We start from the raw sequence: 17,661 nt of genomic DNA on the forward strand, positions 1-17,661 counted from the left end.
ATATGGTGCTGAGGAATCGAACCCAGGGCCTCATGCATGCAGGGCAAGCGCTCTACCACTGAGCCAACTTCCTAGCACATTGGCATGTTTTATTCTTGTGTGGATTTGGACATTGCTTCCGAGCTGTCTCTATCACTGTGTCTTGTTGTTGTTGTTGTTGGTCATGGGGCTTGAACTCTGGGCCTGGGCGCCATCCCTCAGCGATTGAGCTCAAGGCAGGAGCTCTACCACTTGAGCCGCAGCGTCACTTTTCAGTTTTCTGGTGGTTTATTGGAGATAAGTCTCACAGACTTTCTTGCCCAGGCTGGCTTTGAACTGCGATCCTCAGATCTCAGCCTTCTGAGTAGCTAGGATTACACCAGTACCCAGCTATCATTTTGTCTTTTCTCTAATTTTTGGGCAGCTTAGTTAAGGGTCCAAGACACTAGTGGAGATGGTGTAGTAGTCCCTGGAAGAAAACATGCTGAAGTCAGGCCAGTCCCCCATAGTGCTGCCTGCCTGCTTGTGGTTTGGTCTGTTCAGTCTGCCAGTCTGTCATTAACTTATATCCATAAAGGATTTAAGGCTAGGATTTTCTGTTCTATTGTGGGGAGGTGTCCTTGGTGGCATACATAAGAACTAGTGTCCTTTATTCCAATAATGCCCAGGGAAAATCCTGAGTGTGGACAATTGGTGCCCCCTTGTGGCTGCTGTTAGTTCTCCACTTTTGCTCTGATGCTCTTCCTAGACAGTTTCTGCAGAGAAGGAGACAGAAAAGAGTTGAGAATGGCTTTCTCCTTAGCCTTCCCTCTGAACTTGGCTGTTTCTGTGGATTTCATGATGGTGCTCAGTCCCTCCTGCTCAGACACTGATCAGTGTCCTTTCTAACAAAATCAAGCTCTGCAATTCCGGGGCTGTGATAGTAAATCTAGAAGTAGTATCTTCGTTTCCTGACAGATTTGTATTATCGGGCTATTTCTCACAGGTAGCCCAGAGTAACACTGGAGTTTTGCAAGGCTAATGAGGAGTAGGTGTTAAAGACATTGGTGTGCATTGCTTGAGAATAGCTTGTCTTTGGTTTCTGATGCCCATTGGGTGGCAGTGTGACCTTATTTTTGTTTCTGTTTTTCTTTTTCAGCCAAGCTCCACCCCAGGGAGTGAAAATGTGGTGCCCCGAGAGCCGCTGGTGAGTGCCGGTGATGGATAGCATGTGAGTCTAAAGCAGCCTTATGGCCACACAGAAGGGTCTCCTCCAACATGGATGTTCGATGGAGACTTCCTGTAAGGGACCTGGGTCCTCTCCTAGGGCACAGAGATTAGCAAGACCTCTTTGTACTACAGCCTGGTCTTTTCTGGATCTGGAAGCATCCACTTTATGTGGTCACTCTTGCTGAGGGTAGTGACTAGTGAGATGTCACTAGGTTTTTTTTTTTTTTTTGGTCCAGTCGTGGGGCCTGAACTCTGGGCCTGGGCGCTGTCCCTCAGCTCTTCAGCTCAAGGCTAGCACTCTACCACTTGAGCCACAGTGCCACTTCCGGCTTTTTTCTTTTTGCTTATGTGGTGCTGAGGAATCGAACCCAAGGCCTCATGCATGCAAGGCAAGCGCTCTACCACTGAGCCACCTTCCCAGCCCCTGGATTTTTCTGTTTATGTGGTGCTGAGGAATTGAACCCAGGGCCTCATGCATGTGAGGCAAGCACTCTATCACTGAGCCATCTTCCCAGCACCATTGTACTGCTCACTTTTCACATAGGGTCTTGCTTCCTCTCCTGGCTTGCACCTGATCCATTATATGCCTTTTTAACACTTCCTGGCTTGTCTGACTTGCTAGGATAACAGGTATACGCTGCCAATCTCAGCCTCTCAAGTCGCTAGGATTATATGCGTAAGCCATGGGTATCTGTTTTAAGTTGTTCCTTTTCTTTGTTCCTTTGTTTTTTTCTTTGTTTCTTTCTTTGTTTCTTTTTTTTCCTCTCTCTGTCTGTCTCTGTCTCTCTCTCTCTCTCTTTCTTTTTCTTTTTTTTCCTGGTACTGGTATTTGAACACAAGGCCTCATGCTTGCTCGGCTGGTGCTCTACTACTTGAGCCATGTTTCTAGCCCAGCTTTTTTACTGGTTGATTGGAGATGGGATCTTAACTTTTCTGCCGGGAGTAGCTTCAAACTAGTCCTCTAGATCTCAACCTCCTGAATAGCTAGGATTACAGATGTGAGCCACTGGTGCCTAGATTTTAATTAATTAGTTTATTTATTTATTTTTGGTCAGTTGCGGGACTTGAACTCTGGGCCTGAGTGCTGCCCTTGAGCTCTTCAGCTCTTCAGCTCAAGGTGAGCACTCTACCACTTGAGCCACAGCACTTAAGTGTGGTTTTTCTGGTGGTTAATTGGAGATAAGAGTCTCACAGACTTTCCTGCCCTGGCTGGCTTTTAATTGTGATCCTCAGACCGCAGCCTCCTGAATAGCTAGGATTACAGGTGAGGATCACCAGCCCAGGCTCCTATGTTATTTTTTATTTTATTTTTTATTGGGTCCGGTCATGGGGCCTGGGTGCTGTCCTTCAGCTCTTCAGCTCAAGGTTAGTGCTCTACCACTTGAGCCACAGCGCCACTTCTAGCTTTTTTCATTTTGCTTATGTGGTGCTGAGGAATCGAACCCAGGGCCTCATGCATGCAAGGCAAGCGCTCTACCACTGAGCCACCTTCCCAGCCCTCCTATGTTATTTTTTGTCTGAAGTAGCTACTCTCTGTTCCTCAGGGTGAGAGCATCTCAGGTGGCCTTTAAGGAACAGGTAAGGGTGGGAATTCTGGTTTTGCCTAGTGAGTAATTAGGCTTGAGATCGGCATTACTGATAGTATCTTAGACTGCTGATAGGGAAGAGGCCTACTGAGTACTGTAGATAATTTTCTTTACAAAGTGCTTTCTTTGGCTGTGGTGGTCTAAGCCAGAATCCTTTGTGCCTGCCACACTGTTGTTCTGTTTGACATTAAACCTGCGTTGCAGGACGGGTTCTGTACATACAGGCTGGATCAGTTTAGGGGAGAGCCAGGATTCCGTGTGAGGGGTACTGGCAGGCACAGGGTGTACCTCCCCGGCTTTGTTTCAGCAGCTCCTGCAGTCTCACTTGTTTGCTTCACCCTTCTCCTAGCAGAGTGGGAGGAGGTGACGTGAGGCCCTTAGCTGGTATGAACAGGCCCCTGGTCTGGTGTGTTCTAAAGCTTTTTGTAGGCAGAGTGTGAGATGGAGCCAATTGAGCTGCAAACAGGCCAAGCATGTACAAGTGTGTGGGGCTGTTTCAGGCCAGTGGTGCTGTCATTGGTGTTACTTGCTGTTATCAGCTGTAGACTCACATCCCAACTCTGCCTCACCACTCCTCCTTTCCCCTTTTTGTGGTGCCTTGGCTCTCATTTAGAGCAAAGTCAGAGGGGGCTTTTCTTTGTCCGTTCCTCACTTGGGAAGTTTGTGCTTGTTCCCTGCTGTGAGTCTCTCAGCCAGCCCTTCGGGCTGAAGTTTGGTTTCACCTGAACTGAACAGCAGAGTCCTCTTAAGTCTTTTCCCTCCTTGGTCTTCTTTTGGATTTTTCTCTGCTGGTCTGTTGATCACTAGAAGAGAAGCCAGTAGGAACCAGGTTGGGGAACTCTTCGGGAGTCCTGACTGTTGATCTGTTCGCTGACATCTGGGTATTGGGGGCCCTACAGGCCCTGTCCTCAGTTAGGGTTCTGCACACAGCTTTTTTCTTGCTGCTACACTGTGTATCTGCTTGTTGGCTGGTTGTATTTTTATTTCTTTCTTTTCTGGGAGGCCCTGAGCAGTCTTCAAACCCTAGTAGTCTGCGATCGTCCAGAGTTCAGACTCATTCTCTCCAGGCCAACTCTACAATTACCTTATATTTAATTAATATTTTTTCTCCTCTTTACATACTTGCTGCATAATTGCTCAGAGGAAAGAAAACACATAGCAGCAATTTATATATATATAAAAAAACAATAATTAAAAAAAAACCCCGAAATAAACTCCCATCTCATTTGGGCTGATCCTGTGAGTTGGGTAATTAGGGCCCTATTAAAAGGTAGACCCTTTCTCCTTTCCCTCCTCTTTTTTTTTTTATTAATTTTTTTATATTAAACTCCCACAGTCTCTCAGTCATGCCCTTATTGCTTTTGGCCAACCATTTGCAGCAGCCTGATTAAATGAGGGCACCAGCCGAGTTCTATGGTCTTGTGCGACAACTTCTTTCTCTTGAGAGTGGCAGGGGGAGGATGTCAGGCCAAGAAGCCTGCTGAGGGCCTGCTCATGAAGCAGGCTGGAGGTGCAGGAGGAGGGCTTGTGGCTGCTATGGTGGAGTCATGACGGGGTGTCAGGCCTTGGGACTGTGGCTTGCGGGCATGGTGCTCAGCTCTGTCTGGGAGAGGGGTCTTCAGGGTACTTCTGTGAGCTGTCTCTTTGAGTTCTACTCAGTTCAGGCCTGAGGATTGGGAAACAGAAAATTGCAGCAGTGAAAGCCTGCTTCTCAAGTAACCCTATATTTTGTTTTTGAAAGAAAAGGCATTTATACATATGAAGCATTTAGCAAGCAGTGTGAGACTGTAGATAATGTTACAAAGTAGCACAGAATTGGGTATAATTTCTTGTGGATTTGCCTAGCTGGGGACCAGAGAGTGAAGAAGGTGGTAGGACAGGACTTAGGGATGGTTGTTGTGACTCTTGAAGCTTGAGGAATAGAGAATCCAGTGTTGGTGAATTATTTTAATTTTAATTTATTGGAAGTGGCGCTGTGGCTCAAGCAGTAGAGTGCTTGCCTTGAGCTGAAGAGCTGAGGGACAGTGCCCAAGCCCAGAGTTCAAGCCCCACGACTGACCAAAAAATTTTTTTAAAAAAAATTTATTATTGTGTGTGTGTGTGTATGTGTGTCTGTGCCTATCTGTGTGTCTGTTTGCTGGTAGTGGGGCTTGAACTCAGGGACTCTCAAAGCTTTTTTTCCTCAGGACTGGTACTTTACTACTTGAGCCGCACCTCCACTTACAGCTTTGTTGCTGGTTAATTGGAGATAAGAATTTCATAGACTTCCTCTGCTCAGGCTGGCACTGAACCTTGATCCTCAGATTTCAGCCTCCTGATAGGATTACAGATGAGTCACTAGCTTACACAATTCTTAATGGAAGCTTCCTGTTGTCTACACTTTAGACTAAACAGATGTATAATAACCTTTTTCTCTGTTCTAGTATGAGCAGTAATTTTTCTTCTTAGTAAAAGAGTGAGGGATAGGCCTTACCTTGGGGGAGGAGGCCCTGGGTTGAATGAAAATAGAAGAAACTTGGTTGGGTGGGTCAGGGTAGTACTGTACAGGTGATCTTGCCACCTTGATATGTTAGGTATTTGCACTGTTCTTTTGCCTTCTTTGCTAGGGTAGGAAGAAGGCCTGATTGTTATTCCTGTCCTCTCTGGATGGTAAAAACCCTGTGTGATCTACTGGTGAGAAGTATAGTTTTGTAGTCTCTAAATGGCACAAGGTGTTTGTAGACATATCCTGGCTTGAGTCTAGTCGAGTAGTGACCTTGCATATTGCCTTCTGTGGCCCTTCAGCGCCCCCAGCCCTGCTGTCCCCACATAAAACCAGCCCAGCCACCTGACTGTCTTAAGTGGGTAGGTTAGTTATGCTATAACAACCTGCCTGGTCTCCGTAGTGCTGTGGAATGAGAAACAGACTGGCTTGAGAAATTTGTTTAATTTGGCTTGAAATTCTCCAATGTTATAACAAAACTCTTGGCTAAAGTTAAAATTATGAATTACCCTTTCTCATTTATACTCTCTTCAGGAACTTTGTTTCCCTCCGGAAGTAGTTTTGACAACATTCCAGAGGGCTGACCTTCAGCTTCTCCCAGATCTGTAGAAAACCTTGTGTGACCTCCCCATAGAGCTGGCTTTCTGGTAGTGCATATGTGCCTATCCTAGAGCATATATAGAGCCTTTATCTGGTTCCTTGTGCTGCCCTGGCAAGATTTAGTCCCCACCTGGTATGTAGGTCTTCAAGAATGAGGGCAACTGGGTATGGTGGCACATACTTGTAATTCTAGCACTTAGGAAGCTAAGGAAAGAGGATTTGGGGCTAGAAAATAGCCTGGGCTGCAGAGTGAGACCCTGTCTCAACAACAGAAAGGAGCTGGGTGCCAGTGGCTCATGCCTGTAATCCTAGCTACTCTGGAGGCTGAGATCTGAGGATCGCAGTTCAAAGCCAGCCTGGGCAGGAAAGTCCCTGTGAGACTCTATAAACTCCAGTCAACCACTAGAAAACCAGAAGTGTGCTGTGGCTCAAGTGGTAGAGCTGAAGAGCTCAGAGACAGCGCCCAGGCCCAGAGTTCAAGCCCCGTGACCAACTTAGAAAGAGAGAGAGTATGAGTTGTTGATATAGCTCAGTGGTGCATGCCTAGCATGTGCGAGGCCCTAGGTTCAATTCCCAGCACTACAAAGTACAATAACAAAAAATAAAAATGAGCCGATAGACAGCTGTTGTCATGGGGGTAACGCAATTCCTGTCTTCCTTGGATACTGAAGCTGGGGTTAAGTAAGCTTTTAGTCATGCCTTCTGGGTATTTGAAGTAAGCAATAAGTAAAGGTTTCACTTACATGTCGACTCATTTGTTTCAACTCAGTTTCTCAATATTCCATAATGTAATTGCTCACCCACATTACACAGTACATAGAAGTTTTGGCTTAACTAGAATTTCAGCTTTTTTCTCATTGACACCAAGTTGTGTCTAATAGCTGAGTCTCGTGATCCTCTCTTCTTTTAACTTGTAGTCATAGGCTCCCCCCCCCACTGCTTCCTTCCCTCCTTCTTTATCTCCTTTCCACTCCTTGCCTCCTTCCTTCTCTTCCTTTTCTTTTTTTCTTTCCCTTCTAACTTCCCCCATCCCTCTTTTAGATTCTTGCTACATAGCCCTAGCTGGCGTTAAAGTGCCTGTGTAACCTACACTGGCCTTGAACTTGATTCTCCTGTCTCTTGGTTCTCCCGTCTCTGCTGAGATTGTAGGCCTACCCTACCCCACCCTCCCTGCTTCTGTTTTTTCCCCCCCTTTCTGTCTTGGTCTCCTATAATCCTCCTCCAATACAATCCCAAACTATAATACAGTGTATTTTTTTAAATGATGATGATGATTTGCACTTTGCCAGCTTTTCTAAGTGTGTGTGTCCGTGTGTGTATGTGTGTGTGTGTGTGTGTGTGTATAAATATATATAATTTGTTTTTATTTATTTATTTGCTTATTTGTTTATTGCTGGTTCTGGGCTTGAACTCCAGGCCTAGACCTAGTCCTGAACATTTTGTGCTCAAGGTTAGTGCTCTACCACTTGGGCCACAGCTCTACTTCTGACTTTTGTGATAGTTAATTGGAGATAGGAGTCCCACAGACTTTTCTTGCCTGGGCTGGTTTTGAACCTTGATCATCAGATCTCATCTTTCTGAGATGATACCTTATAATTGTGAGCCAGAATCTAGCTAAGTTAATATTTTAAAATATGCTGAATCCTTTCAAGTATGGATTCTCTGCAGTTGCAGAAGCAGCTGTCTCAGTAGTTTTGCTCTTGTGGTATAGCCTGTAGCCTCAGGTTTCTCTGAGATTAGGCGGGAACCTTGTCCAGACAGTACTGGAGCTTATTTCTGGAGAAGCTCAACTGCTTTATAACTGGGATGCCTAAAGTTTCTCTGTTTTGTTTGTAAGTCATTTACCTGGAGCCTGGTAATCAAAAGGCCATTAATAATTTCTTTCTTTCTTTCTCTCTCTCTCTCTCTCTTTCTTTCTCTCGTTCTCTCCTCTCTTTCTCTTTCTTTCCCTTTCTCCCTCCCTCCCCCCCTTCCCCTGCCTCCTCCCCCCTTTCTTTTTTTCCTTCTTTCCTTTCTTTTGTGATGGTACTGGGGGCCTTCTGATTGCTAGGCAGGTACTCTACCGGTGAGTGATGCTTCTACTGCCCCCCCCCCCCCCCATTTTCTTGCTTTGGATTTTTTTTTTATCAGATGTGGGGCTTGAACTCAGGACCTAGGCTCTGCTCCTGAGCTTTTTTACTCAAAATTAACGCCCTACCACTCAAGCCACAGCTCCACTTCTGTTTTTTTAGGTGGCTACTTGGAGATAAAAGAGTCTCATGAACTTTACTCTCCAGGTTGGATTCAAACTGTTGGATTTAAACTGTGACTCTCAAATCTCAGCCTCCTGAGTAACTAGGATTAAGGCGTGAGCCAGGACACCTGGCTTGAGATAGGATCTAACTTCCTGCCCCATTGCATTTTAGTCTTTCCTGGGATGAAAGGTACACACCACCACACCCAGTTTCTTTCTCTTGGGATGGAGTCTTGCAGACTTTTCTGCCAGAACTGGCCTGGAACTGTCATCCTCCCAAACTCAACCTCCTGTGTAATTTAGAAGGAGTCTCATGAACTTTTCTGCTAGGATTGTCCTCAAATTGCAGTTCTGTTCTCAGCCTCGCAAGTAGCTAGGATTATAGGGATACAGGTAGGAGTCCCTAGTGCCCAGCTAAAAGCCATTAATAAATATGTTGATGAATTCAGACAGCCAGTATTGTAAGTTTCTCTTTAAGAATAGTTATGGCTAGGTGCCTGTGTCCTAAAGATCTCTAGGTATATTCCTGGCATGGTCTTCCCAGTGCTTGCATCTCTTGCAACTTTTGTGGTTATAATTCCTTGGAGAATTTGTTGGCAGGCTGACATACACATGCTTAATACATTTCCATATTCATGCTTAGTAGATTCCTTCTTTCCTTCCTTCCTTCCTTCCTTCCTTCCTTCCTTCCTTCCTTCCTTCCTTCCTTCCTTCCTTCCTTCCTTCCTTCCTTCCTTCCTTCCTTCCTTCCTTCTTTCCTTCCTTCTTCCCCCTCCTCCCCTTGAACTTAGAGCCTGGACTGTGTCCTGAGCCTCTTTGTGTTAGCACTCTACCACTTGACCCGCAGCAGCACCACTTCCAGCTTTTTCTCAGTAGTTTATTGGAGATAAGAGTCTCATGGATATTCCTGCCTGGGTTGGCTTTGGCTTTGAACAATGATCCTCAGATCTCATCCTCCAGAGTAGTTAGGATTACAGGTACTCTACCAGTGAGTGATGCTTCTACTGCCCCCCCCCCCCCCCATACCCATTTTCTTGCTTTGGATTTTTTTTTTGTCAGATGTGGGGCTTGAACTCAGGACCTAGGCTCTGCTCCTGAGCTTTTTTACTCAAAATTAACGCCCTACCACTCAAGCCACAGCTCCACTTCCGTTTTTTTAGGTGGCTACTTGGAGATAAAAGAGTCTCATGAACTTTACTGGATGCCACTGGCACCCAGCTGCTCAGTAGATTTTTTTGTGTATACTCATTTATGTATGTAATACAATACATATAATTTGTAAAATTCAAAACGTGGGGAAATAAAATTGATTTTGACATTGTATTTATGAAAGTGTTTTACAAACATGAATAATGCATTAGCCACTTAGAGATTTTAGGAAATTGCTATTTTTTCAGGAAAAAAATACAACCAACCAAATTTCAAAGTATTAAATACTATTGTTTGATTTCTTTAGTGAGTCAGTGTTGAAGCTAGGTGTATTTGTACCTAGTTTCTTGCGTGTGTGTGTGTGTGTGTGTGTGTGTGTGTGTGTGTGTGTGTATGTGTGTGTGTGTGTGTATCCTGGGACTTGAACTCAGGGCTTGGGTTCTGTCCCTGAGCTTTTTTGCTCCAGGCTACCAATTTACCATTTGAATCATAGCTTCACTTACTCCTCTTTTGGTAATTTAGTTGAAATCAGAATTTCACAGACTTTACTTTCCAGGCTGACTTGGATCTGTGATCCTCAAATCTCAGCCTCCTAAGTAGCTAGGATTATAGCTGCGAACTACTAGCAACCTAAATTTCTTGCCCAGAGATTTCTGTGAGGGTATAAGTGAGTAAGGATAATCCAAAATCTACTCTTTGTTTACTTATGTATATAAAACAGGGTCTTACTTTATTGCCCAGGCTGACCTTGAACTTATGATCCTATTTCCTTCAGCTCTTGAATAGGGGTTACAAGTACATACTACTCTGTCAGGATTGCCTCTCTGGCTTTTTCTGTTTATATAGTGCTGAGGAATCAACCCAGAGCCTCATGCATGCAAGGCAAGCACTCTACCACCGAGCTACCTTCCAAGCCTATTTTTACTTTATAATAATAATTATAATTTTTCTTTTTGTCTGTCATGGGGCTTGAACTCTGGGCCTGGGCGCAGTCCTCAGCTCTTCAGCTCAAGGCTAGTGCTCTACCACTTGAACCATAGCACCGCTTCCAGTTTTCTGTTGGCTAATTGGAGATAAGAGTCTCATGGACTTTCCTGCCTTGGCTGGCTTTGAACCAAAATTCTCAGATCTCAGTGTCCTAACTAGCTAGGATTACAGACATGAGCCACTGACACCTGGACCTCTTTTTTATTTTTAATACCATTGCACACCAGCTCCTGCTGGCCGAGCACTTGAGCGTCCCACCTGTTCTGCTACATCTACAGAGGAAAACTGGTTAGATCTAAATGTTGAAATGGATGGACTGAAGAAAAGCCTCATTCCATTTCTGGGTGGCTATATAATCTCTAGGCCGCTGGCTGATGTTGAAATTACCGCCTCTTACTCCATCCTTCCTATTATAGTCTGAGAAGGTTTATGGAAAAGACTAGGTGGTGCCCTTTAAGTTGTTTCCTCTTTCAGGTAAATGAAGAGGTGGTTTTTCAGTTTGGAGGTATCCTTTTACAAATAATTATTAGATGAATCAAGACTCTTTAGAGTCATAATTAAAGAAATGGAATTTGAAATAGTTCTTCCCCTTTGTTTATGTTCTGGTTCCTGGCTTTCATAGTAATACTTTGTATTTGCTAGATTTCCTATAATCAGAGGCCCTGCCTAGTGGATAGATAACTTGGGCAGCATCCTTGTTTAGAGAAGTAGAAACAAGGGAATGGGTGCTTATGTATGTTTTTTCAGAGCACATTGTGTTTGGGAGGTTTGGTCTTTCATCTTGTCCCTATGTCACTTTTCCTGGAGGAAGCCTTTGTCCCCTTTTCTCCAGGAGACCTAAGTTTAATTTCTCACGTGCTCTGGGACCTACAGCTTTTGTAAGGGCAAAGGGGCGTCTCTAAAATTAAAATGGTTTTCATCAAAAAGTGTCTTTAAGTGTGATCATTTCATTTGGTCATCTTGGGCAAAGCCCTTACAGGGCCTGCTTTGAACAGTCCTGAATGCCATGTTCTACTTAGGAAGCTCTGTGCCCTCCATTTCCTAGGGTAATTCCAATTTAAACCGTTTTGAGCCCATTGTCAAACCATGCAGACTGATTTGGGTTTGAAAAATACGATCTCATAGTTAATCCCCCTTGTGTTCTGTGCAAAGCGCAGGAAGATAAAGTGGTGCTTGGGAGAAGGACGTATTCGCCGTCCTTCCTTCTTCCCTCCCAGCTCTCCTTTCTTTTATGGTTTGTAGTTATAACCAAGATTTATGCTTGTTGCTCCACAAATCTTCACTCTGCCATTATGAGTTTGTCCGAGCAGTCTAGAGATGAGGCGGACACTGAGTGATTCTTGAGGTAAATCTATCTGGGGGCACTCCCTGACAGTCGGAGGCAGAGAGAAGCTAACACATGGCCCCCAGCGGGGCACGTGCAGTGATAAATTACGCTGTCGAGGAGAAGACGTGCTGCCATCTTTGTGACCTCTTGCCTCTGCAGCCACCCTGGGTCTTGGCTCCCTGTCTGTGCAATGTCTGTGGAATGGTGCTCCCGTCAGCAATCACTCCCTGTACCCTTAGTGTCTGCCAGAGGATCTCTCTCTCTCTCTCTCTCTCTCTCTCACACACACACACACACACACACCAGGGCCACTTCACACACACACACACACCAGGGCCACTTCACACACACACACACACACACACACACACACCAGGGCCACTTCACACACGCCGCGCACACACACACACACACACACACACACACCAGGGCCACTTCACACACACACACACACACACACACACACACCAGGGCCACTTCACACATGTGCACACACACACACACACACACACACACCAGGGCCACTTCACACATGTGCACACACACACACACACACACACCAGGGCCACTTCACCCACACCCCCCCCCCCACACACACACCAGGGCCACTTCACACACACACACACACACACACACACACACACACACACAGGGCCACTTCACACACACACACACACCAGGGCCACTTCACACACACACACACACACCAGGGCCACTTCACACACACACACACACACACACACACACCAGGGCCACTTCACACACGCGCGCGCACACACACACACACACACACACCAGGGCCACTTCACACACACACACACACCAGGGCCACTTCACACACACACACACACACACCAGGGCCACTTCACACACACACACACACACCAGGGCCACTTCACACACACACACACACACACACACACACACACACCAGGGCCACTTCACACACGCGCGCACACACACACACACACACACACCAGGGCCACTTCACACACACACACACACCAGGGCCACTTCACACACACACACACACACACACACACACACACACACACCAGGGCCACTTCACACATGTGCACACACACACACACACACACACCAGGGCCACTTCACACATGTGCACACACACACACACACACACACACCAGGGCCACTTCACCCACACCCCTCCCCCCCCCCCCCACACACACACCAGGGCCACTTTTTCCAGCCTTGTAGTAATACAGAACTGCTAATAGCCTGCAAGTTAGTTATTTGTGTAAATGTTTTCGTTTTTCCACACAAAATTCCAAGTGGATTTTTGTAGAGAAGGGGAATATCTTTTTTCCTTTTCCTGTATTTTTTCCTCTGTTCTGTCCTTTTGTCTTGTTTGTACTTTCAAGCCATTTCAGATCTCTTGTGAAATGATATGGGATGCCAGTAAACACTCTGTTTTTTTGGTCGGTTGTGAGTCTTGAACTCTGGGCCTGGGCACTGTCCCTTAGCTCTTCAGCTCAAGGTGAACACTCTACCACTTGAGCCACAGCACCACTTCTGGTTTTCTGGTGGTTAATTGGAGATAAGAGTCTCACAGACTTTCCTGCTCGGGCTGGCTTTGAACTGCGATCCTCAGATCTTAGCCCCCCTAGTAGCTAGGATTACAGGCATGAGCCACTGGCACCTGGCTACATTCTTTTCCTTTTTTTTTAAATGTTGATTGAGGGGCTTGAACTTGAGGCCTAGGTGCTGTCCCTGAACTCTTTTGCTAGTTCTCTACTACTTTGAGCCGCAACACTACTTCCAATTTACTGGTGGTTAGTTGGAGATAGGAGTCTCAGAGACTTTTCTCCCAGGCTGGCTTTTAACAGTGATCCTCAGATCTCAACTCCTGAATAGCTAGGATTTATAGGCATGAGCCACTGACACGCAGCTGACACATACTTCTTAACTGTGTTAGGAGCTAGTGCTAGATATACTGTTGTACCCCAGCTCCTCGCCATGCGGGACCTGGGAACCTCTCACCAGGCTGTGGCTCTGATGATGAAACTGTGGCACAGTTCTGCCACTTCTCCCACTGAGAAGTCACAGTCATTCCATGCCCCTAGCATGCATGTTCTTGAACGAGATCACTGTATTAAACATGATGTATGCAGGTGAAATACATATGTGAAGAGGAGTCCACAAGTCTAATGTGTTCTATGAACATTAATGTGAAAACTTTTTTGTAAAAATGAGGTTAAATGTTTGGTAAATGGGATCTAAAAAGATTGCCATCAAACTAGGTGTAAGAGAGATGACAGTTAAATATTGGGACAAGGCAATAAAAACTACTTTGAACGAATTCTCTACTTTGAAAGAATCAAAGTTTTCACTTTGCTTTAGAAATGTGTGTGCATTATGTCTGGATGGCGTTTATGCAAAAAAGATGTCTGGGAACTTCGTTTTGTGGCCCACACTCAAAGAAAAGGTCTTGGCTCTACATCAAAAGATTAGGGAATGACTGTACATTTATAGGATTTAATTTCATATAAAATGCTAAAGGTATGTAGAGTAGGCTTGTTTTTAATCCTTCCCCATTTTAACTATTTTTTCCATTAACTGAGCAGTTATTAGTTCTGATCCCATAGGTCAGGAGAGCAACTAATTGCTAACTGGGCTGCTGGTTTCTTTATCTTGTTCGAGGCTCCCACACCTGTTGTGAGCAGTACCCACATCCTCATTATACAGTGAGGAAACTGAGGCCAGGCCAGTCAGACTTCTAGAAGCAAGGGAGTGGCAGTTCTGGAATTTCAAAGGCCAGATCTGTACTGCCGTACTTGGGCAGACAGGGAGCACAGGTCTGGGCGTGGCATTGGCCTCACTGTGGATGGCCCTGGCCTGGTGAGGGGTCGCTGCACAAGATAGACTGCGGCTCTGGCAAAGGCCTTTGTGATCTGAGGTTGCTCTGTGGAGCTGTTGCCTTACTGTGTTCTCCCTGGTTGGAGTCTTTTGTGTGCATTCTACTTGTTGGAAAGGCACCTATTAATTTATCATAGGTGATGTGCGCCTCCTCGGGCTTGGAGGAGGCGTCTGCACCCATGTACCTCAGTAATGACAGGTTATAGGACCTAGGGAGATAATAGGATCTTTTCATCTGATGTCTCTATAGAAGGTGCTATATCCCTGGCAGCTTCTAGGGGGCAGCAACTGCCTGTTATTCCATGTCCTGCTGGCAGAGTGAAGGTTGGACAAGTGAGCGATTTGCTTTTCACTCTGCCTCTTAAAGTGGAGCCGCACAGGTCTTCAGGGAGTCACCGGAATCCACCTAAGTAAAGGAAACACAATATCCAGGATCCTCTTTACTTTCTTTGTCCCTTAGGTAAATCTTTATCTGTGTCCCCCCCAGCAGCCAGACATTCCTCATTGTCGGAGTTCAGGCCGGCAAAGTTCACCTGCTTTGAAGATAAGAGAATATAGATGCCTTTAAGAAAGTCAGATCTTTTTGTCAGCTCTTACTGTTGCCAACTGCCAGACATTGATAACCTGCTCTAGCAGTGTTAAGAGGTTTTCAGACTTTCCTCATGGGCTGGCTCATCTCATTCTGTTGGGAATACCACTGTCATATAGATGGCTGCTTGTTCTTCTGTCAGCATTCTCCAATCAAGCCAAGTTTGTGGCTTTCTCTGCAATTGCCAATGACTTCTCACAGAAGCATATTGAGGGGAAAACTTTTGGGTTTTCCAGTTGTTTAGACTTTGGGTCCCCAAACTAAAGGGCATCTCCCACCTTGCTCTTACCTTCCCTCAGAGCCTTCCAGCAGTGTGGCCCAAGTGAATTCTGGGAATGGAAGAGGTTGCTTGCAGGGAGACCCCGCTGGTTTTAGTACACACAGAAAAGCAAATTAGTACTCTTCAGCCCGGGGGGTGGGGGTGGGGGAGTTATTTAGGATTAACTAGGAATTCTCAGTTCTGACTCTACCATAAAAAAGGCAGTGACCAGTGCTACTTTCTTTTTTTTGTGACTTTGCAGTCTGTTAGACTTTGTTCTAGGGATTGCAGGGCACTGAGGAAGAGTAGGAGTTCCCACACAGAGTGGGTATGTGCCACAGCCTCACTTGCAAGCTCTCTCTCACTTGCAAGCTAATAGAATATGTTAACGAGCAGAAGAAATAACTAGAAATAGTGGTGTGTTCTTTCACAGTGAAGTAGCTTGTAATTTCTGTTTATCAATTGTTATCATTATCGTTAGTTATTTCTATTTGATTTTCAAGTATTTCAATCTGGTCTCCAGAGCTCTATTTTTAAGGCTTTTTAATTCTTCCTTTGTAATGTCTAGAGATAACTTCATTTCTAGTGAGCTACTCCTCCTCTGCCCTCCATTTCTCTCACCTCTTTGGCTTCTCTCCTTCAGGTGGGGGTATCCCTTGCTGACCAGACTGGCAGAGCTAATACCGGCTGGAGGAAAGCTGGCGTGTTTGTTTTTGCAGTTCCTGGATTTGGTTTAATGTACAATTGATTTTTTTAATGTACTTAATCATTTTTTTCTTACCTCATAAGGATTAACCTGCACAAACCTCATTTTATCCTAAGTGTGGCTTTGGGAGGAAGAGAGAAGAAAATTAAGTTTCTCTAGCTTATTTTATTCTTTCACTTTTTATTTTCCAAGTGGCTTTTCCTGCTGAAGCAGCTCTGTAAAATACAATATATTTTCATGGCCATAACTTACTCTTTACTAACTGGTCTCTCCTGCTTCCCTTTGTCTGTGAACTAAATACAGGGGCCTAAAAATAATTGGTAGCTCTATCACAGGCTCACCAATTACAGATCAACAGGGAAGGCAGCCTGGTGGTGGTTTGTGGTTGGCATTGGCTGCGCACCTAGCAAACATGAGCTATCATTCTGTATCTGCCACTGAGTCAGGCTTGACTAGATCGGTCCTTTCCTAATTTTGTTCTTGGCTTCTCTAATTGCCCCACACAGTGTCCCTGATTTACAGATGTCAGCCCCATTTTATCCCTGTATGTGGTTCTAGCATTGCCATCATCTGTCTTGCTTCATACCTCATTGTCATGTGTTAAAATTTGGGTATATAAAGTACTAATTTGCAGGGAGGTAATGTTTCTACTTGGGGGTGGGGAGGGGGGGGGTGGGTAAAAGGGATTTACTAAGAACTGGACTCTGGATCTTACACACACTAGGCTAGCCCTTCTCTGACTTTGTGGCCCCTGGTGCTAGAATGTTTAGGTGTGGGCAGCAGATAAATAATTCTCTTGAAACCAGTGGTCTTCTGCGCATTTGGGTCTGCTAAGACCCAGTAAAAAGGTCTTTATGGGTGCCCAGCTGAGTCCCCTCTTTGAGTCCTTATCTGATTTGCATCCCACCATATATACTTTGCTCTGGCACAGGGAGGAAAAGCCCAGTTCACTCTTGGAGTGCCAGATACTTGTATAAGGAAGATGTTTAGGTTCTGAGGTGGGATAGGTGTTATATGGCCATCTAACAGGTGCTTGACACCTGGATACATTGCGAAGTCTTCTGTGGGGTGTGTGTGTGCGGTATTGCTTAGCTCCTGGTGGAAAGCAGGCACTCAGTATACATTTGGGGAGTGAGTATGTATGTTCACTCACCACAGTGAGGATGATGAGCCAAGGGGCTGGACTTACACAGTTGCCGCCTGACTTTCTGCAGGAGCCTGGGGTATGACATTCCCACTGAGGCCCACATACACTGATGTTTGGTGGATCATTGCCACATAGGCAACATAAAGAGGGCATTTTATGAAAGGGAACATTGGAGGAAACATTATAACCCAGACCTTTATAGCCTTTCTATTATTATGGTTTAAATCTTGACAGTCTTTATTTGCAGTGACACTGGGACCAGTAAAGACAACACTCACTCCCACCTCCTTGTTCTTTCTCTCCACATCTTGTTCTGTAGCTGTGGTGCACAGATAGGCATCTTTCAATATGCAGGCAGCTGAGCTGCTTTTCTTTCAGTTTGTCTAGAAACAGCCGCTTTTGACTCAAGTTGGAAACCAGATGACTCACTATTCTATTTGTTTTATTGCAACTGTCATTTCATAAAATGCCTGAAAGCTTTACACTGTAAATGCCAGTGAGGTTTTGTCTTTCTTTTTTTGTAACTCTTCT

The 17,661-nt window shown here is 45.2% G+C and overlaps 1 protein-coding gene across 1 annotated transcript in view; it reads left to right on the top strand.

The window, feature by feature from the left end:
* The window catches only part of Pex14 (peroxisomal biogenesis factor 14), a 149,785-nt gene that overhangs the window by 13,862 nt on the left and 118,262 nt on the right, over nt 1–17,661 (top strand). The window contains exon 2 of the mRNA XM_042695683.1: nt 1,118–1,165. Within this exon, the coding sequence (XP_042551617.1) occupies nt 1,118–1,165 (48 nt within the window). The remainder of the gene's footprint in view (nt 1–1,117; nt 1,166–17,661) is intronic.

Source organism: Dipodomys spectabilis, unplaced genomic scaffold, assembly GCF_019054845.1.
Source record: "Dipodomys spectabilis isolate Male_0828 unplaced genomic scaffold, ASM1905484v1 ptg000188l, whole genome shotgun sequence".
In the NCBI taxonomy this organism is placed as follows: Eukaryota; Metazoa; Chordata; class Mammalia; order Rodentia; family Heteromyidae; genus Dipodomys; species Dipodomys spectabilis.